General features: G+C 42.8%; 1 protein-coding gene across 22 annotated transcripts in view; it reads left to right on the forward strand.

Moving 5' to 3' along the window:
• LOC311585242 (THO complex subunit 2-like) overlaps positions 1-21569 on the forward strand; it is a 33660-nt gene that overhangs the window by 2109 nt on the left and 9982 nt on the right. For 8 of the 22 annotated variants that reach the window (XM_084760243.1, XM_084760241.1, XM_084760250.1 and 5 more), the window contains exons 2-5: positions 7865-13117; positions 14308-14346; positions 14460-14500; positions 15674-15769. In XM_084760243.1, coding sequence (XP_084616369.1) covers positions 8082-12848 — 4767 coding nt within the window. In that variant the 5' untranslated portion in view covers positions 7865-8081 and the 3' untranslated portion in view covers positions 12849-13117; positions 14308-14346; positions 14460-14500; positions 15674-15769. Of the gene's footprint in view, positions 1-7864; positions 13118-14307; positions 14347-14459; positions 14501-15673; positions 15770-17093; positions 17252-20231; positions 20423-21569 lie in introns of all 22 variants that reach the window. The other 14 variants (XM_084760253.1, XM_084760245.1, XM_084760251.1 and 11 more) reach the window with 9 other exon arrangements.

Below are 21569 nucleotides of genomic sequence, written 5' to 3' on the forward strand. Positions count from 1 at the left end.
CTGTCACTGCCAACATTGGAAAGGTGTGGGGGAGGGGGAGATGCACGTGTGTGTGTGTAAAACACTAAAATATATTCCCAATACCTATGTATCAGAACAGCTGGGTGGGAATACAGGAAAAAGCTGGTTTGACTGACAGCATAGGGTTCCCTTCCTCCTGCCTTTTCCTCTTAGTCAAAATAGGTCTAAAACCAGTAAGCCAAACCACAGCAAAGACGTTTGTACAATTCCTGATCCTAGAACCTCATAGCTGTTTTGAACAGAATACCTAGTTTGATGTCATAAAACATAATCTTTAAGTAAACTTCTGGTCCTTTCTTGGACAATGAAATTATTTAAAAGGCACCAGAGTTAAGTACAAGGTGACTGTACAATCTAGCTAATTGCCCTTAAGGCTTTTTTTCCTTTTACTGTTATGTGTTTTGAGGGTTTGCTTACATGTATGTATGCACACCAACACATACATGCCAAGTGTCTTCCAAGGCCAGGCGAGGGTGTCAGATCCCCTGGACCCGAGGTTACAGGTGGCCGAGAGTCTCCATGTGGGTGTTGGGAATCAAATCCAAGTCCTCAACAAGAACAGCAAGTGTTCTTACCTGCTGAGCCATGGCTCCAGGACTGACAGTGGGTAGAGTTAAGGTTAGGGAATGGTAGCAGTAGGCTTGGGGTAGCTTGCCAGTTGTGTTCTTGCAGGAGGTGCGCTCTCAGATGTGGAGATCTCAGCTTCCTAAAGAGTTTACCATGTGTGAGCGCTGCCTTGTGTGCTCCACCCAGGTGGCACGGATACAGGCCTCTTCTGAGATCCCTGCGCACGCCATCGGAGCTGCTGTGATGCTTGCTCTCAGGCAGCTGTCTCAGAGAGTAGAGTTAGCGTGGCAATTTCCTTTTTGCTCCAACAACTTCAGTGTTTCCTCTATGTCCCATTTCCCCAACACACACATACACATTTTGGCTGTGGTTTGTTTTCCTGAAAGCAGTATTAGCCAACCTATAGCATAGTTAAAATTTAATTGCCTCTCATTGCCAAAATGAACCTGTTTCTGGTACTGGCCTGATCAGTTCCCACTTTGGAGGAAGAGCGATTAACAGAGTCAGTGTCAAAAGTCTCGTAGGATATCTGAGCCACAAAGAGGAGATTTTGTTTTACTTGTTCTTTTTTTTTTTTTTTTTTTTTTTTGTCTTTTGAGACATCCTGTTGTATATTATTTTACTTGTTTGTTTTTTTTACAAAGCAAAGTGGTATAAAAGGAACTGCTCTCAAATGAGATATGCCTGGACTCTGTTCTTGAGTTCAATTTTATCTGTCTCTAGGGCAGCAAGTTCTCAACCTGTGGGTCACTGTGGGAGTCCAGCGACCCTTTCATAAGGATTGCCTGAGACAGTCAGAAAACACAGATGTTTATGTGATGGTTCGTAACAGCAAAATTATAGCTATGAAGTAACAACGAAAATAACTTTATGCTTAGGGGTTAGCACAACAGGAGGAAATGTATTGAAGGGTCACACATAGAAAGTCTGCGAACCACTGCGTAGGGATGGATAGTATCTCAGACTGGCCAGCATTACTGTGTTAGGTATTGTGTGAAAGTATCCATTCTCCTGGTTTGATTGCTGTCTGGGGGGCTCACTGCCTCGTCCTGCTAACTCAGGCCTACTCCTGCAGTGTCTAGCTCCATACACTCTAACCTAGGCCTAGAATGTTCTCAGCCTCTGAGACTTACTGCTGAATAAGCTCACCCTTACTTGTTCTTTCTGAGCTCTGGGCTGCCTGGTTCAACTCAGCTGTTCTGGCTCAAACTCCTCTCCCAGCTGACTGATTCAATCTGGCTTTTTCTCTTGGCCCCTGAATTGCTCTGCCTGGCCTCAAGCTAACTCAGCAATCTGCTCTAATCTTTGGCTTTTCACTTTTCTGGCTAGTTCTCTCTTCACCTGAGTTTTCTCTCTGCAGCCTGTTTCTCTTTTGTCCTGGCAAAACTGCCTCTTGTTTCTGTAAAACTGCCTCTGAAGTAGCTTCCCTTTCCTCTTTCTTCCGAGAGGGTTAGGCTTCTATTCTGTCCAGTCTTCTGTGATTTGTCACCTTTTATGCCACTCCATTAGACATTACTTTCAAACATGGGTGATTCATTCTACAACTAACTTTATTAGGGATTGAAGGCATGTTCCACCATGCCTGGGCCTAAGCTTTGCTTTACCTCATATTTGCTCTATACCTGGCTGGCCTTGAACTCAGATCTGTTTGTCTCTGTCTCCTGGATTAAAGACTAAAGCCAGATCACACAGACCTGAAAGATCTTTGGATATGATCCCTTCTTGCCAGCTGGACCATAATCTTTTGCCAGAGCAGCCATGTTCTGAATTAACATTCCTCTACAGTGTTGTACTACTGAATGGAGAAAAAAATATAAAATGAACCAAGTGCCAAACATATTTAGTTTGTATACTCAACTTGAACTACAAAACAATTATTTTTACAGCCATACTAACTTATACAAAAACAATGTAAGAAAAATTAATTTGTAAAATATATTTTATTAGAAAACTTGATTTAAACATAGTTATTACCATTTTTGTTGTTTTGGTGTATTTTTTGTTTGTTTTCTAATGAATCTAATTGTTAGTGCTTTAGAGAAGAAACAGAATAAGATCATAGGGTGTGGAATAGCCATGCTTAGAATAGCCCTGTCACAATATAAAATTATTGTTTCCTGTCACTTCTTGCAAATTTTATTAAGAGCAGATCAGTTTTAAGAAAGCTGGCTTTAAGCATAGAGAATCAAATTCTGGTTGTGTATTAGTTCATCAGAATTTTATGTCTTTAGAAACATTTAAGTAGGTTCCTAATTATAGTCAACTGAATTATACATGTATTTCCTTCTATAAAATAATTTATGGGGAGGAAAGCATTTGTTGGGGCTGAAGAGATGGCTTGGTGGTTAGGGCACTGTATGCTCTGTTCCTAGGTCCTGAGTTTAATCCTAGACAGTCACAGGGGCTTAAGGTGATCTGTAACCCGACGTGTAGGAGTACATTTAGATAAAGCACTCATAAAGTATATTGAAAAATTTAGAAATTCATGTTGTATATCCTTCCGTGTTATGTTCAACTTGTTTTTCATCATTTTCCTTACCAAAATGTATATTTTCTTTATAAGCATTTTTCTTTCTTCCTAGTTCTGTCTTTAAATTTACATTTTGAAGCAATGCTTACACATTTGGTGAATTTAGACACTATATTTTATCACCACATTAATTCACTTTATATCCTTTTCTAGATTTCTGCTTAAAATACAGCTATTCTCTTTTAATGGTCTTTGATAGTAAATTAAATGTTAATTAGAAATTTTAATTTATTAAGGACCTCTGAAAAAGCTATTTAAAAACTGATTTTCCTTACATCAACAGTTTGTGAAAGGTCATTTATTAATGTAAACATGTATTTTTCTTTCATAGAAATTAAGGAACCAAGAATATTTGAGTATGTATTTAGCTATTGATATTTGAACTTAGAGCTGACTCAAATAATTTATCTCTATTTTTTTTCCAGATAAAGCCGTACTTTTAGCACCATGGCTCCCTACCCCAACCCAGCTCACCCCAAGACAGGGTTTCTCTGTGTAGCCTTGACTGTCCTGGACTTGCTTAGTAGACCAGGCTGACTTAAAACTCACAGCAATCCACCTGCCTCTGCCTCCCTGAGTAGTGGGATCACAGGTGTGTGCCACCGTCTTCAGTGAGCACCATGGTTTATAAATGGCCTGTTTCGTCCTACCCCCTTCCCCCTTTCTTCTTGTTCTTGAGTTAACATTTTGATATTTACACTCTGGACAGGTCTACCTGAAATAGCCAACTCCAGTTGACCTTAAACAACAAAAATATCTTAGTATATCAAAGAATCAGCAAGAGGCAAGGAGAAGCTCTCTGTTTTTGGTCTTTCGAAACAGGATTTCTCTGTGTAGCTGTGGCTGTCCTGGACTCGCTCTGCAGACCAGGCTGGCCTCTGCCTCCTGAGTGCTGGGATTAAAGGCATGCACCACCACACCTGGCTCCAGGAAAAGTTCCTGGTGTGATAACCGTAATAATTGTAATTTAAGTAATAGATGTATTCATGAGAAAAAAAAATTTAATTGGACATACTGGTCAAATGGAATACTAAATTAGATGATAGAAATGGAAAATAAGTTGGATAAGAAAAATGTTTTCAACACTGGTGAGGTACTTCGAGGGACAGGGCAACTTCTCTAGGACCCCTGAACCTAGACTGGGTAAGCACGGTGGCGTGAAGGCTGAGACTGAGGAGGAGAGCAAAGGAGTTGAGGGTGGGAAGCAGTTCGTCATCCCAGAGAAGCCAGTGACTGGCAGGGAGGGCAGAGCAGATGCAATGTCCCTCGGAGGCTGAGGTCACTGGGTAGGACACGCAGTTAGCACTGCGAGCCCACAATGTGACAGACCCCCGTCAAACATGTTATGGAAGTGGAAAGAATTGTATTTGTTTTCACTGTGAAATAACAGGTTACTACTAAGTATATTCAAACAGCAGCTGCTGTTTTCCATGTTTTGTGACCAGGACCTAAAGCTAGTCTAGGCTCTGTTGAGGGGACCAGAGGCCAAATCCATGTCAGCCATCTGGGCTCAGTACAGAATCTGACCTGAATGTGCTTCCAGCATGGTCCCATTGCAGGAGGAATCAAGCTCATGTGATGTCAGGACTAAAGTCCCTGTGATGATGACTGTCTACCAGCCCTGCTGCCTGCAGCTTCTCCTTCACCTTCAAAACAAGTTGAATCCTTCTGAAACTTTGCCTTTAAAGGAGTTTATGTGACTGAATTAGGCCTAGCTTTACAGTCTCACCTTTGTAAAGCTGTCTCATTTAGAACTTAGTCGTAACTATAAAAATCCTTCTGATTGGTCTATTAGTGTTTGATGAGCTAACCAGAGGGTGGACTGTAGTCTTGGAGGATGGGAGGAGGACTCATGTGGTGGAGGCCAGAGGGCATGTGACCCTCAGGGGCATGGGTTACATTATCATTGTGAGCCCTGGATGTGGGTGCTGGGAACCCAGGTGAGGCCTCTTCAGTAGCAGCAAGCATTCTTCACTACTGACCCATCTCTCCAGCCCAAGTATAAATATGCTTATCAAACTCAATACTTACCATATTTTATTTATCTAGTGAGTATATCACTTAACTTGCTAAAAATAATTTTCCTTAATGTTTTTTTTAAATGTATTTTTTACATAAAATGTCCATTTTAAGTGATCTTAATGAAAATTTTATAGATGCTTTTTTATTTTCAATCAGTTACTGGAACTTGCTCATCTAATAAGTGTTTAGTCCATTCACATTCCTTGCTTAGTAATCATTACTCTGTTAACTATCTTCCATTTTTCTTTTCTTAATTATTTTTTTATTTAAGGGATTGAAATTTATAGATATAATTTTATAATACCTTATATATTATTAAATATTCATACATAATTTTTTCAATAGTAGAAACAATAAATGTAGTGTATACTAGTTATTTTGAAGTGACTGTGTGTCTGAAAACAGCTTCCGTTAGTTGCAGTGCGGCTTGTTGTAGTGATGTGGGTTTGGTATCTATTTGGATGTGTGTGTTTGTGTGTGTGTGTGTGTGAAAAATGAAACTTCAAGTGTTAAGAGTGAAATAAAGAATAATGTCATATGTGATGCATGTGCCTGTTACCTGGCATTTTAATATTGTTATTTTTGGTCCTCACTTAAAGCTACTTTAAGCTCTCACTTGTCCTTCGCAGTGCGTTTAGTTTAGAATGCACGGGGCTTTTCCATCCAGAGTGGAGGGAGTGGCTTGATACTTTCCATTGCAACTGACAACTCTCAGTACGTTCGCATGCATTTCTTTGTTTCGGCTTCACTGAAGTGATTGATGACCTTACTCTCACTTTCTAGATAACTCAGGTTAAGCTCAGGAGTGTTAAGAACTATCCAAGAGCCCAAGAGTCATGCGCCAGAGGCAGGTAGAGGTCTAAGATGGAGCACAGCCGGCATACAGATTGTTTGATGACACCAGATCCAGGGCCCGTCGAGCTGTTGGCAGACATGTGTGTGGCTGCTCCTGACTTGTGCAGGCGTCATTCCCAGCCCTGGCTCAGGATAGGGTCTGGGCTCACTTAGGGTGACCATATGTATGTTAAGTAATCAAAGCTAGAGGCTTCTCTGCCTGTGCAACCAAGCAAGTGTGTGGCTTCTCTCTGGGGGCCATGAAAGGCCCTACAGACCCTGAGAATTTCAGCAACAGATGCCAACCTGAAACATGAAAAGAAAACAAAACATTTTAAAATCACTGCCTAAAAAGGATACATTTGTGTATTTGCACATACCTACCATATTTAGAAGTGAAAAATGTTTATTTTAAAAATCATTTTTAGCAATAAACTGACAGGACACACCAGTATGATTTGTAATAGTTCATCTGTTATGATTTCACATTAATTGACAGAAATGTTAATCCTTAGTTGACTTTGAGGATGTGTCAGGGCTTCCTCCTTCAAGCCCTCTTCACCCTCGCAGTGACTCTGGGTCAGTGGTTCTCAGCCTTTGGAGTGCCGCAAGCCTCTAATACAGCTCTTGGTGTTGTCTTGACTGCAGGCCATAACAGTGTTTCAGTGCTACTTTATGACTGTGATTTTGCTGCTGTTATGAGTTGTAGTGTAAATGTGATATGTGAGGGGCCCCCAGGGGGTCACGACCCACAGGTTGTGAACGACTGTTCTAGATCTGTAAGGCTTCTGCAGAGGGTGTAGTACCTGTGTCCATTCCTGGAAGGGGGCTGGAGGGGCAGGATGCCTGAGGCTACTGTGAGCACCTCTGGAGGGCCAGTTCACACCAGGTTATCTTTGGTTCCTACCTTACAAGTGGGAATAGTGACTCCACTAGATAAATTATAAGATCTTTATTTTATTATCAACATTCTTATCGGGTAGATAATTGTTCTATTTTATGGAAGAGGGAGCTGAAGCTCACTTAAGTTCATACAAGCAGTTGATACATGGCTTGTGTTAAACCTGGATCTTCATGTTATCTTCCTGCCTCCTCCTTGGTTCATACCATATGAACTGAGAGTGTGTTTGGCGTGGGTTAGAGGTTTCTACACCGGATTTCATTAGGAGACAGATGGGTATTTGTCAGTCAGCCTTCACCACAGAGGAAAAAGATGATGAACCAACGTGGCAATTAAAGCAAGTTGTAGGAAGAGACTACATAAGATGTAGAGTTGAGGGTACCAGTCAGGGAGGGGAGGCACTTAGGGAAGTTGCCACTTCCAGGCTTGAGAGTAACCAGAGAAGAACGGCATGCTACAGCCACGGGGAAAAGAGACTTTCCCCAGCCATGGCTTGCACTAGAAGCATGGCTGAAGAACGAAGTACAGAAGGAGGAAAGCTTAACTTCGATCTCCCCGAGCCCACAGAAATCTCAGGCTCTCTCAGGTGGTAGCTAGTAAAGGGTCATTCTCTCAGGGAAAGAGCAGAACCAAGAGGAGCGTCCCCTAGTGTCCTCTGGGAGAGTTAGCACATCAAGCACAGATTAAGCCTGAGGAGATGGCAGGGCCTGTGTGGCGTTCTGAAGACAGCCGCCTCAGCAGCCACTGGTCTACTGAGTAGCCTGTCACAGTCGGCTCTTTCACATAAACCAATGTGAACACTATGGGGTTTGTAAGCTGAAGATATACTAATACGTAGAAAAATGATGGGGAAAGAAGGTAAGGCTGAGAGAAGGCCTGAGTGGATAGTTGTCCTCCGCCTACAGCACCCTGGTGGAGTTTGCTTAGGGACCTCACGAGCTGTAGGGACCACCCTACAGAAGCTTACTTGGCTCTTTTTTTTGTTGCAGTGACCTACAACAGACTGCAGCACTGAGCATCCGACACTCCCTGCTTTCCATACCTGAATCAGAAAACAAAACAAAAAAACAACCCTAAAACCCTTTCTTCAGAACACTTAGCTCCCAGCGTTCGCTGTGGGAGAGGCTCTCCTTGGACCGCCAGCAAGCTTGAGTGCTAGTGCGCAAGTGCAAACTGCACATCTGGGACTCTGTTACTGGAGAAAAGATGGCAATGGCCTCAGCAACTGTGGTGGTTCCCACGCAGTGGATCAAGAACTGGGAAAAATCTGGGAGAGGCGAGTTTTTGCGGTTATGCCGGATTCTCAGTGAAAGTAAAAGCCGCGACGCTTTCGCTGGAAGAGAGTTCCAACAAGCTCTCTATGAGTTGTCATATCACGTCATTAAAGGAACTTTAAAGCCTGAACAGGCATCAAATGTTCTTAATGACATCAGCGAATTTCGAGAAGATATCCCGTTAATTCTTGCTGATATATTTTGCATATTGGATATTGAGACAAATTGTTTAGAAGAAAAAAGCAAGAGAGATCATTTTACGCAGTTGGTATTAGCGTGTTTGTACTTAGTTTCAGATACAGTTCTAAAGGAACGTTTGGATCCAGACACATTGGAATCCTTGGGCCTTATCAAACAATCGCAGCAGTTCAATCAAAAGTCAGTTAAAATCAAAACGAAACTCTTTTATAAACAACAGAAGTTTAATTTGTTAAGAGAAGAAAATGAAGGTTATGCCAAGCTGATTGTTGAATTGGGGCAAGATTTATCTGGAAATATTACTAGTGATTTAATCTTAGAAATTCTCAAATCTTTAATTGGATGCTTTAACCTGGACCCCAATAGAGTTTTGGATATCATTTTAGAAGTGTTCGAGTACAGGCCAGAACACCACGACTTCTTTATATCTTTATTAGAAGCTTACATGAGTATGTGTGAACCGCAAACACTGTGTCATATTCTCGGGTTCAAGTTCAAGTTTTACCAGGAGCCAACTGGTGAGACTCCGCCATCCTTGTACAGGGCTGCCGCAGTGCTGCTGCAGTCCGGCCTCGTCGGCCTGGATGACCTCTATGTGCACCTTCTCCCAGCTGACAGCTGCATCATGAGTGAGTACAAACGAGACGTTGTGGAAGCTCAGCAAATTGTTAAAAAGCTTACGATGCTTGTATTGCCTTCTGAGAAAAGTGATGAGCGGGAGAAAGAGAAGAAAAAAGATGATAAGGTAGAGAAGTCACCTGACAACCAAAAACTTGGTTTGTTGGAAGCCTTGTTAACGATTGGCGATTGGCAGCATGCACAGAGCATTATGGATCGGATGCCTCCATACTATGCCACCTCACACAGAGTAATAGCCCTTGCTGTCTGCAGCCTTATCCACATAACTATTGAACCTCTTTACCGAAGAGTTGGTGTTCCCAAAGGTGCTAAGGGGTCACCTGTCAGTGCTTTACGGAACAAGAAGACACCAAAGCAAGCAGAGAGCTTTGAAGACTTGAGGAGAGATGTATTCAGTATGTTCTGTTACCTTGGTCCTCACCTTTCTCACGATCCCATCTTGTTTGCAAAGGTTGTGCGTATAGGCAAGTCATTTATGAAGGAATTTCAGACTGATGGGAAACAAGAAAGTAAAGAGAAAATGGAAATTATCCTTAGTTGTTTGCTTAGCGTTACTGACCAGGTATTGCTTCCATCTCTTTCTTTGATGGATTGCAATGCATGCATGTCAGAGGAACTATGGGGAATGTTCAAAACGTTCCCTTATCAGCATAGATACCGCTTATATGGCCAGTGGAAGAATGAGACTTATAACAGCCATCCACTTTTAGTAAAAGTTAAAGCTCATACAATAGACAGAGCCAAATACATCATGAAGCGTCTAACCAAGGAAAATGTGAAGCCTTCAGGAAGACAGATTGGGAAATTGAGCCACAGTAACCCAACCATTTTGTTTGATTATATCTTGTCACAAATACAGAAGTATGATAACTTAATAATCCCTGTGGTAGATTCATTGAAATACCTCACTGCATTGAATTATGATGTTTTGGCCTATTGTATCATTGAAGCACTAGCTAACCCAGAGAAGGAGAGGATGAAACATGACGACACGACCATCTCAGGCTGGCTGCAGAGTCTGGCTGGCTTCTGTGGTGCAGTTTTTCGTAAATATCCAATTGATCTTGCTGGTCTTCTTCAGTATGTGGCGAATCAGTTAAAGGCAGGCAAAAGTTTTGACCTGCTCATATTAAAAGAAGTGGTACAAAAAATGGCAGGAATAGAAGTTACAGAGGAAATGACAATGGAGCAGCTAGAGGCTATGACTGGTGGGGAGCAGCTGAAGGCTGAGGGTGGGTACTTTGGCCAGATTAGAAACACTAAAAAATCCTCTCAGAGATTGAAGGACGCACTGCTGGACCATGACCTTGCCCTTCCTCTTTGTTTGCTTATGGCTCAGCAGAGGAACGGGGTGATCTTTCAGGAAGGCGGGGAGAAACATTTGAAACTTGTAGGAAAGCTATATGACCAGTGTCATGATACTTTGGTACAGTTTGGTGGGTTTTTAGCATCAAATCTAAGCACAGATGATTACGTAAAGAGAGTACCTTCAATTGATGTGCTTTGTAATGAATTTCATACGCCCCATGATGCAGCATTTTTTCTGTCCCGGCCAATGTATGCACATCATATTTCATCCAAGTATGATGAGCTTAAGAAATCAGAGAAGAGTAGTAAGCAGCAGCATAGAGTTCACAAGTACATCACGTCCTGTGAGGTGGTCATGGCGCCCGTGCATGAAGCGGTGGTCTCCTTACACAGTTCCAGAGTCTGGGAGGACATCAGTCCCCAGTTCTACACCACGTTCTGGTCTCTGACGATGTATGACCTTGCAGTCCCACATACCAGCTATGAACGAGAAGTCAATAAATTGAAGATCCAGATGAAAGCGATTGATGACAATCAGGAAATGCCTCTAAATAAAAAGAAAAAAGAGAAAGAGCGTTGTACTGCCCTTCAGGACAAGCTTATTGAAGAAGAAAAGAAACAGATGGAGCATGTACAGCGTGTTCTACAGAGACTGAAATTGGAAAAGGACAACTGGCTCTTAGCAAAATCTACCAAAAATGAGACCATCACCAAGTTTCTCCAGTTGTGTATATTTCCTCGATGTATTTTTTCAGCAATTGATTCTGTTTACTGTGCTCATTTTGTTGAGTTAGTACATCAACAGAAGACTCCAAATTTCTCCACACTTCTGTGCTATGACAGAGTTTTCTCAGACATCATTTACATGGTGGCCAGCTTTACCGAGAACGAAGCTAGTCGATATGGGCGGTTCCTCTGCTGCATGTTAGAGACTGTGACCAGGTGGCACAGCGACAGGTCCACCTATGAGAAGGAGTGTGGAAACTATCCCGGATTCCTTACTATATTGCGAGCAACTGGATTTGATGGTGGGAATAAAGCTGATCAGTTAGATTATGAGAACTTCCGGCACGTTGTGCATAAATGGCATTACAAGCTAACCAAGGCATCGGTGCACTGCCTTGAAACAGGCGAGTATACTCACATCAGGAATATCTTGATTGTGCTGACAAAAATATTGCCTTGGTACCCCAAAGTTTTAAATCTGGGTCAGGCTTTGGAAAGAAGAGTGCATAAGATCTGCCAAGAAGAGAAAGACAAGAAGCCAGATCTATATGCACTAGCAATGGTCTACTCGGGGCAGCTGAAAAGTAGAAAGTCATACATGGTGCCTGAAAATGAATTTCATCACAAAGACCCTCCTCCCAGAAATGCTGCTACCAGTGTACAAAATGGGCCTTGTAGTGGGTTGCCTTCATCCACAGGAAGTACATCTAAATCTGATGAGAGTGGTACTGAGGAGCCTGACAAGTCACGAGAAAGATCTCAGTGTGCTGTGAAAACTGTTAGCAAAGCGTCCAGTGTCACACCAAAAGGGACCTCAAGCAACGGGAACAGCAGCTCTAACACCAAAGCTGTTAAGGACAACGACAAGGAAAAGGGCAAAGAGAAAGACAAAGAGAAAAAAGAGAAGGCCCCAGCTGTTACTCCAGAGGCGAGGGTGCTTGGTAAAGACAGTAAAGAAAAACCTAAGGAAGAGCAGCCAAATAAAGATGACAAAATAAGAGAGACCAAGGAAAGATTACCTAAATCTGACAAAGATAAAGAAAAAGTAAAGAAAGAAGAAAAAGCTAAAGATGAGAAAGTCAAGATCATTGTCCCCAGTGTAGAATCAAAGTCCTCTCAAGAAAGGGAAAAAGAGAAAGAGCCGTCAAGAGAAAGAGATACAGGAAAGGAAATAAAGTCAAAAGAGAATGTTAAAGGAGAAAAAGCACCAGTCTCTGGGTCCTTGAAGTCACCCATTTCCCGAACAGAAATCCCAGAACCCGAAAGAGAGAAACGTCGCAAGGTGGATCCCCATCCTTCTCCAGCGCATTCCTCCACAGCAAAGGACAGTCTCGCCAAACTCAAGGAGCCTTCAGCAAAGCTCTACACCAACCATGCTCCGTCAGTGTTGTGCAAGAGCAAAGAGAGAGAAGCTGACAAGAAAGATTTGGACAAATCAAGGGAAAGATCTAGAGAAAGGGAGAAAAAAGAGGAAAAGGACCGGAAAGAGCGGAAAAGGGATTATTCAAACAATGATCGTGAAGCACCCCTAGACTTAATCAAGAGGCGGAAAGATGAAAATGGAATATTGGGAGTTTTAAAACACAAAAGTGAAAGTCCCTGTGAGTCTCTTTATCCAAATGAGAAAGATAAGGAAAAAAATAAGTCAAAATCCTCAGGCAAAGAAAAAGGTGATTCATTTAAACCTGAAAAGACAGATAAAATATCCAGTGGGAAAAAGGATTCTGGGCACGATAAGGAAAAGGCAGAGAAGAAGGAGAAGTGGGACAGCTGTGGAGACAAGGAGGAGAAGAAGCACCACAAGTCCTCAGACAAGCACCGGCCGTGAGGGCGCAGCCTGCCTCTGCGCTGACGTCCCCGCCACGCCTCCCTCCTCGAGAGCAGCTGATGCGGTCATCTTGTGAAAATGCTTTCAGTCAGAAGATGAATGCGCATCGCCACCCTCTTGAGACATTGCAAAGTCACTGGCTTTCCGAACATTACTTTCACCTCTGGGCAGTTCTTGCAGCAAGATCCCTGTGCGTACACATTTTTTTCTTGACACCTAGAAACAGCGTCTGTGAAGTCTCACCAGCTGAGTCTTGGATCACTCTTACGGTGAGTTAGCCTGTTCCTAGGCTAAGTGCCTGGGGGTACAGACGGCCGCATTGTGTGTCGAGTATGACCAACCACACTGGGATGGTTGTTAACCCGACACTTTGGCTTCTTGAAAAATTTTTAATTTTTAGTTTGTTGGAAAGCTCTTTCTTACATGTTTAAGCCACAACAGTAGTGTCCTCTCATGTGCCCTTACCAGGCTAGTAAGATGGCTCAGTGGATTAAGGTACTTAACACCAAAGACCTGAGCTGGAACCCTGGTACCTACATGGTGGAGGGAGAGAGCTCTGGCTCCCACAGATTATTCTCTGACTGCCACGCACCTTAAATTAATAAATACAGTTGTTTTAATTTCCTTTGCCCAGAAATAACCCTAATATGAAAGCTTCATCTTGTAGAACGTGTTTCTTGTGCTCCTAGTCACAGTCAGGTGGACCCCGTGGTCTTTATTGGAACATTACTTTATAATTTGAAAACTGAGACTACACAGTTGAGTCATCTTTGCATGCTCATTACGTTTTGAAGTCAATCTCAGGTTTCTCTCACTCGCAGAAGCAGCCCCAGGTATATTAGCAGCTGCTTGTGAGTTTACTCTCCCTTAGCCCCTGGGAACGACTGGTGTTTTCTCGCCTCGGGTTGCTGGGTTTGGACATAACATAAGTGGGTCATGAGCTCTCGTGGCTTTTGTGCATGGGTTCTTTCATACACCCATGCTTAATGTGTGCTAATAAACCATTCCTTTTTTATGGGTTTATATCTTATTTATCCATTAATGGACAAGAATAGTAATTTATATGTATTAAAATTATAACTTAAACACTAGTGTATCCACAGTTACAGTGGAGGACTCCAAGATTACACATAGTATGAACAAAATGTTGTATAGAAATGGCATATAAATTAATCAGTTTTTTAATATAAGTGTGATTTTATTTTCTAAAAGCCATTTTCATTAATAAAAGTTAATACATTAAGATGCATTTGAAATTTGAATAAGAATATTACACAAATAGAAATTGTGTTTCATGTTCTAATGATCATGTTTTGAATATATGTTACCATTCATTATTTTAAAAACAACATGTAAAGGAAAGGAAATGAGTCTAATTGAGTCAACATTTTTTACATAGGTTTTGTAATATAGCAGATATTATTGCATTTTAATATCACTTAAAATTATATCTTTGTAGGGGAAAATTCTCTTTTCTTCAATGGAGGACATCAGGAAGGTATTTGAAAGTGACTTTGAAAGAACCTATTTTCCCATGAACATTGTTCATTTGATGTCTTAAGTTTAGTACACAAGATAAATAATTTATGTATCATTTCTGTGTTTCCTTAGGGCTTGCTGTGCATTTTCCAGTATAGAAGAAATAGGCTATGGTGAGTTGTTGAAGTAACTGTTCTTCCTTCAAAGAGGGGTTCAGTGCCAGCTGTAGAAAGCCCTGCAGGTGCCTGGCAAATCAGTTACCTAGTTAAACTCCATAGCAACGTCACAAGCTAAGTACCCATACTGTTTATAAGTGATGCAGATTAGTTATGGGATGGCTACGCAGTGAGAGGAAGGGACATTGTGTGTGCCACTCTCCTTTATTCCTGTTGTGGTTCACCCTGTATAATCATACAGCAAATAGTGACTGAGACTCCTAGGATGTGTAAGACATAAAAAGACAGACTGTTCTGTGTTGTTTCATTCCTAAGATGATGGCATGAACCCCCTGTTCCAAAAACAGTGCCTGGCAGACCTTTCAAAATCTGTTGTAAATTCAGCTAACCCCTTTCCCTAGTCATTTAAGAACCTTCATCATGCACCAGATTCAATGCATATACATTTACAATTATAAAACTTGCTTGAAAGGATTGATACCTCTCTTCATATATACTTTTATTTCTTCTGAATAATTTGGGCTTGAAGCCAGCTTTGTCGGATACCAGTTTTGCTTGAGGTATTTAGAAGATGGTTTTTCATCTAGTAGACTGATGTATTGAGAAAGGCAGAGAGCGCAGGATTCAGCCACACTCCACAGCTCTGCTCTGAGTGCTGAGTGTTACAAGTGTTGAGTACATGAGTTCTTTGGAGAGACCATTAATACCTCAGCTGCAGCAGCCCACCTCTGGCCCTCACAATTCTCATGTCGATCTTATAATGCAAAAGTACATTAAAGTATCTCTCAGATATACCCTAAGTCTTGCCATTTCAGGTATTGTTAAAAAAACTCAAAGCAGACGTTTACCTCTGAACAACTCAAAACGTGTTACATTCTTCCACAGTAGAATGGCACCGAGTAAACATCCTGTTGCCACATTGAATAGTACAATAGTGGAACCAGCTGGACCAGAGCAAGAGTGGAGCCAGGAAGACAGACCTTAAACCCTGGGCTCTGTGTCTGGCATATGGGGTACACTGTGGCAGCAGGACTGTGGAGCCCAGAAGTCATAGCGTTGTCCTGTGATGCCGTGTGGCCTCACTACAAGTAGGCTGGCTCTGCTGATTGCCCACAGTGTTTCCTAACACGTGTTCCACATTCTTGGCATGTCTGTGTTTGGGGACCTCAGTTGAAGCTTCAGCTGGACTCGCAGTTTCATGTGCCATGTCACTGTTCTCGGCCTGCCGCAGAGATCCGGCCTTCCAGGGTTGCCTGTGAAGTCTAGGTGAGAGCTAGAAGCTTCCCTCATAACCTTCTCATTTTGAAAGTGTAAAAAATGGCTGGGAAATCTGGGTCATTGTGTCTCAGCCCAGCCAGGACTTTATGCGCCTGAGTCCAGCTCTTCCTGTCCTAGTGCCTGAGTTCAAGCAGTGGGCTGAGCTCCAAACACATCTGTGACGTAGTGATTGCATGAGCTGCTTGCAAACTACTCCTGCAGGAGAATTGATGACCATTGGAAAGTTCCCTCTCACTGGGGGTGCCCTGCCTTTACACACATGAGTGTGAGAAACGGCTGGACAGCACTCTAGCTCATCAGATCCCTCCGGGGTCCTAAGTGGATGAGGTCATCAGACCTAAGCAGACGCACTCCATGGGCACCTCACCGAGCCTTCACTTGTCAGCCACACGCAGCTGGAGTTGTTCCTCCCCTCAGAGATCTGATCCACCTTTATATTCACGCCACTGTATCTACCCCATGGGCCTGTGTCCAGTCCCAATCCCAGCCAGGTTCCTGGGCCTGTGACTCTCGGTGTGGGTGTGGTTGCTTTCTTACTCATTTGGGTGTGGAGGCTGTTGGGACTTAGGCTAGAAAGAAACAGGGACCACTGATGAGGAAAACACCCTGTGAGGGGCGTTTCCCACCTCAGGTCACAAGCTGGAAAGTGAAGGGATGGATCCCCTCCTGGTGGCTGCTCTCTGTACAGATCACACTTCTCATAAACTGTTCCTGCGGTGCCAGGTTCTGTGCCTGGCTCTTGTTTGCTAACGATCCCTCTGGAAAAGTCTTCTTCCCGCCTAACCTGTCACCAGCTGTCAGATCTCCTCTCCTTCAAACATGAAGTGCAGCACCTGTGCACTCCACTGGGTTCCGTTTAGCTCTGTGCTCCTTTTCTTCCTACACTGCCCTGCCGTCCTTGTGCCATCTGCCTTGTCTCTGTCTTTCTCCTGGGGCCAGGGCTGTGCTGGGTGCCCGTCTCTCATCTGCCACTTCCCTCTACAGCATGTGCACATGGGCACATCTGCAGGGCCTTGTCCATGGGATACCATGCTTTAAGCACTGTGTGCATTAAATGAAGGTACTTACTCGTAGAATTATTAAAGAGGATCTAAAGAAATTGAAATTAAAAACACTCAGGCTGTTTCAGAGTGGCCTTCCTGGTATCTTTTTGTTATCTCTGCCCTGAGCAATTATTGTAGGTAAAGTCCTCTTTTTTTTTTTTCAGGTAAAAATTTAGTAAAATTCAGTTTTAGGGGAAAGTACTAAGTCTCAAAAGCTGTTCTTCCCATGGTATGATAGTGTTGATGCTTTCTTACACTCATTTTTCTAGTGCCTAGAAAACATAAGCACATCCCAGTGTTGGAGGTCTTTCCTGGCCCGCTACCTCAGCTCACATCATTAACAAGAGAGATTCGCACAGCTCCTTTGCTGTGCCAGACTCTGTTCAAAGATGACGTTATCTCCTCTCCCTCACAGAATGCCTCTAAGGTGGGTGCTACTTGCTTATGCTTGTGAATCACCCAAGACACAAAATTCTTTCATAACCTTTGATGATGCTGCCATGACCGCTGTGGGAGACAGTGAGGAGACTGGCTGGCTTCTCTGGGAACTCTTGTTTGCTGGTGCATTTAGCCTGTGTTTCTCAGATAAATGTGTGCAGGAACTGCTCTAGGCTCTGGGAAAACGTATCCCCTTTCCCAGTTCAGGGACCGTGTAGTCCCTTAGGAAAGCACTGCTTCTACAGGAGAACACCATGCAGCAGAGCCAGGACGGTTCCCAGGTGACCCTGCGTACCGTGCCGCAGCACTTAACATGTATGTTATCGCCTATGCATTACTACACGTATGTCACCACTCAGTAGGAAGAGAGTCTGTGTGCTTGGGCGTGGTTTCACTTTAAACTCAGCTCTGTGTTAATTCCTGGATGAATCGAAGTGTGTTGTAATTACTGTCGAGCTTTCTCTAATGATTCCAGTAAGACTGAGGAGTGATGGGCAGGTAACTGACAATTCAAGGTCAATAGGATGTCTTTTGAGTACGTCTGTCACTTCCGAGATGCTAAGGATTGACACCATCAAGGCAGTCCTCCATAACTTGACACTTTTCTCAGTTCCTGGATGTGGTTGACAGACCCAGAGCCACAGTGCTTGCACACACAGATGAGACAGATCAAAGTTCACACTGAGACTGTCACAAGGTGATGCTTTCAGTAGCTCTGTTGAAAATACACCCCAAAATTAAGTAGTGAATAATGGAAGATTTGACAAAGGAGGGAAATTCTCATTTAGCACAGTTCTTGTCTTGAATGCCACTGTTAGAGCTTATACAGATTCTGGAGGACCAGCTTCGGGCTGGCCAGCGGTCCTACAGTGGAGGGGATGGTACGGAGTCCCTGACTGGATGCCTTTCAAAGCCTCGAAGTCAAGCAGCTGAGCATTTTATTTTGATGGCCAGGTGGTTCCATTAAGTGCATCATTTCACTGTCAGCATGGCGTGGATAAGATGGGAATTTGTCAGCATAGTCCTCCAGTTACAGTGAGCTACAGAAGGCCGGCGCTGTGACTCCCCGGGGAAGGAGAGATCTGTCCTGGAGGCCGACTCTGACTTCTAATATGTTACTTACTGAATGACCAGCCCAGACTGTGTGTGTTTTAAAAAGCAAAACAGAAACTGAGGAATGCAAGTGGGCCAAAGGACACATGAGACATAAAGCTGGGATGCATTTGCTGGGAGTGGGGCTATTAAGCAAGGCTGAGGGTAGGGGGAGTTAAGGGAGAGGAGAGGGAAAGGGAAGCTCCGTACGAAGATGCCACAGTGCTAGCCGAATACGGCATGTGCTGTTTCAGTCTAGCTGCTGTTTGAGTCCAGGGCTGTTGTAGTTGGCTGTGGTCCAGCTCCTAGAAGGGCTTATCTGTTGATTAATTTTTATATTTAAAAGTTAGGCAGTAATCAAAGAATACGTTAAGTATATATACGCACGTTCTTGTTTTGTTTTTCGAGACATTTCTCTTTGTAGCCCTGGCTGTCCCAGAACCCGCTCTGAAGACCAGGCTGGCCTCGGGCTCACAGATCCGCCTACCTCTGCCTCCCCAAGTACTGAGATTAAAGGCGTGTACACACGTTTTTATATGTGTATGTATCTTAGGGTATATAATACATATGTATTCTCAGAAGGAAGTAGTACTCTGGGGCAGAAGGCCTTAGAAGTCTTAATGTCTGTCATCGCACGTGCTCCTACATGGAGTCTGGTGGCAGTGATCGGAATTGTGCTTCATCAGGCTCATGTAACCTGTGATAGCAGCAGTGGGGTTTTTGTTTTGTTTTTTCTTTTCTTCCTTTTGAAGGACATAGTAGCTGCGAGTCTTTCCTGAGTCTGCCTACGCATTGCTGTTGTGTCATTGTAATGGAGACTGTTGGTTGGATTGCCAGCAGTGTGGTGCAAGGTGGTGATGCACTGTAGCACAGCTTTTGATGTCTTCCTGTCAGCCTGTGAGATTTTCTTCCATTTCTTTACTCTTCACTATGTGGTGGAAGACATACCGAAAATTTGGTTCGCAAACTACACTATCAGGAGTTTATGCGATTGTCTGGATATTCTGGTTGTCATGATAGGTCGAGGAGCAATACCAAAATCTGTACTGTGTTATCAAATTACAGTCTCTGGTTCATCTTTGTGAGTCTTATCTTTGAAATTTCAGTTTTCGCAACTTTAATTTTTGCAATAACCCTTTCTGCATGTGCCATGCAGTGGGGTTTACAGTGCCCTCTCAGTTAGCTACACTGATCATGAGAGTAACTCATTAGCTCATATTTGTCTTAACATATGAGACAAATTTTTTTGCTAATGATTTTCTTCAACTGATAGAAAATTAATCTTTGAATAAAAATATGTAAGATTAGGGCAAGAGAAACAGCATGAAATATTTTGACTGGTAGGAACCATACTGTAGATTGTCCTCTGGTAATCCACAAGGAACAGATGCTTTTGTGTCCATCATGGATTTCTGTGTGAGGCTCAAGGAAGCATGGGGTGGAATGGAGTTGGAGAGCGTCGTGTCTCAGATGCCTTCCAGCGTCTCACACGTGCTCACTCACTCTCCCATCAGCAGAGTCACTTGATCAACCAAGCACCGTCCTGTCTCACTTGCTTCTAGAGGGCTCGTGTAAAAACTAGTTTTTATAAACCTTTACTTCCACAATTTCAAACCCTTTCTTAACTTGTGCTGTGCATTGGAGTGTGCAAGTGTGACAGGCTGTTTCCTCCCTACTGTTCGGCTGCTGTGTCTTTCCACATAGTATTCTTTGCCCATGCTTCCTGCTGCCCTAAGAAATGACCCTTGGAAACTGTAGAGAATCTGCAACACCTTGTTGGCATTCCTTTCTCCTACTTGCCCTCACCCACTTCCCAATATTCATATGGCCTTGCAAGTAGATTGTGAATCATTTTCCTTTGAAATTTGTCAATACAGAAAATATGAAGCTGGCAACATGTGCAACTCGGTGGGTAGATGCTTTTTCTGCCAAGCCTCCCAACCTGAGTGCAGTTCCTGAGACCCACGTGATGGGGGAGAGAAAGGACTCCCTCCCTTGTCCTCTCACCTCAGCTTGTATGCCATGGCCTGTTCATAGACGTCATACATGTACATACATACATACGTATGTACGTACATGTGTACAGTAAGTTTTAAAGGAAATAATATTTCTCTGTGAGAGAAGGAACATATAAGCCATCAAAGAGAACTTGACGGATATGTCTTGCATTGCATCGGCATTAGCAACAATAGTCATAATCATAATGACTCACACTTGAGGAGTGTATGTTAGGTTGTACACAGACCTGTCATGTATATGTTTGCTAAAGAAAGGGAAGAACAGATGTGTGGAGGTCAGAAAATTAAGAAAAGACAGATTTTTTTTCTTAAACCCAGCATTCAAAAATGAAGCATAGCGAGTAGACAGCTGGGAAGGTGGCTCGTGCTGCCTGCTGCTCCTCCAGAGGATCTACCTGACTGCTAACAGCCACCTACAGCGCCAGGTCTAGGGCACCTGATGCCCTCTACTGACCTCTGGCCCCTGCACACATGTTGCTTACAGATAGACATGCACACAAAACACTCATATACATAAATTTTTAAAATTTTAATAAGGAAATAGGTAGAACTTGATCTGAATAAAGGTGACATAAAAATAGCAAACTTTCCCATTTGAGCTTGAGTTTGTTATGGAGTTGTCATTTGTCACCTCTCGTGGTGGTGCTGTGAATGCAGGCACACACACGTGCTATACCGAGCAGACTCATTTTCCTGAGTGATTAGTAATTCTCTTTTGAGTGATTAACTTTCATGAATGCCATTGGACAAGTATCATGGTCAACTATAGAATTCATACATTGATGGGAAAAATAACTTGTATTAAAATAAGTTCAAATTGTAATAAAGCTTATGGGTTGTTTTTTCTACTTACAGTAGTTACTATATAATGACATAGATATCAAACATCAAGGGTAGAGGGATTTTTTTTTCCAGAATAATAGAATTTTTTTCCCCCATCTCTGAGCATCTGGCATACTGGGGAGTACACTTGTACAGCATAGTTACTATCACTGCATTTTTTTCTTTCTGGATTAAGGTGACATACTTTATATGATTTGCATTTTAATATTTTTCCCTTTCACGTCGCTCACTGTGCCCATGCAAAGCTGCCCCATATTTTACATCAAGTATGCTGTGACTGTTCCTCTCTTTCTGGATGAGGCCACTTCTGCTCTTTGGATTCTTACTGAGTCTAAGCCTGCAGGTTTTGTTTAG

The sequence above is a fragment of the Acomys minous genome (genome assembly GCF_964271855.1).
Source record: "Acomys minous genome assembly, chromosome: 15".
Lineage (NCBI taxonomy): Eukaryota > Metazoa > Chordata > Mammalia > Rodentia > Muridae > Acomys > Acomys minous.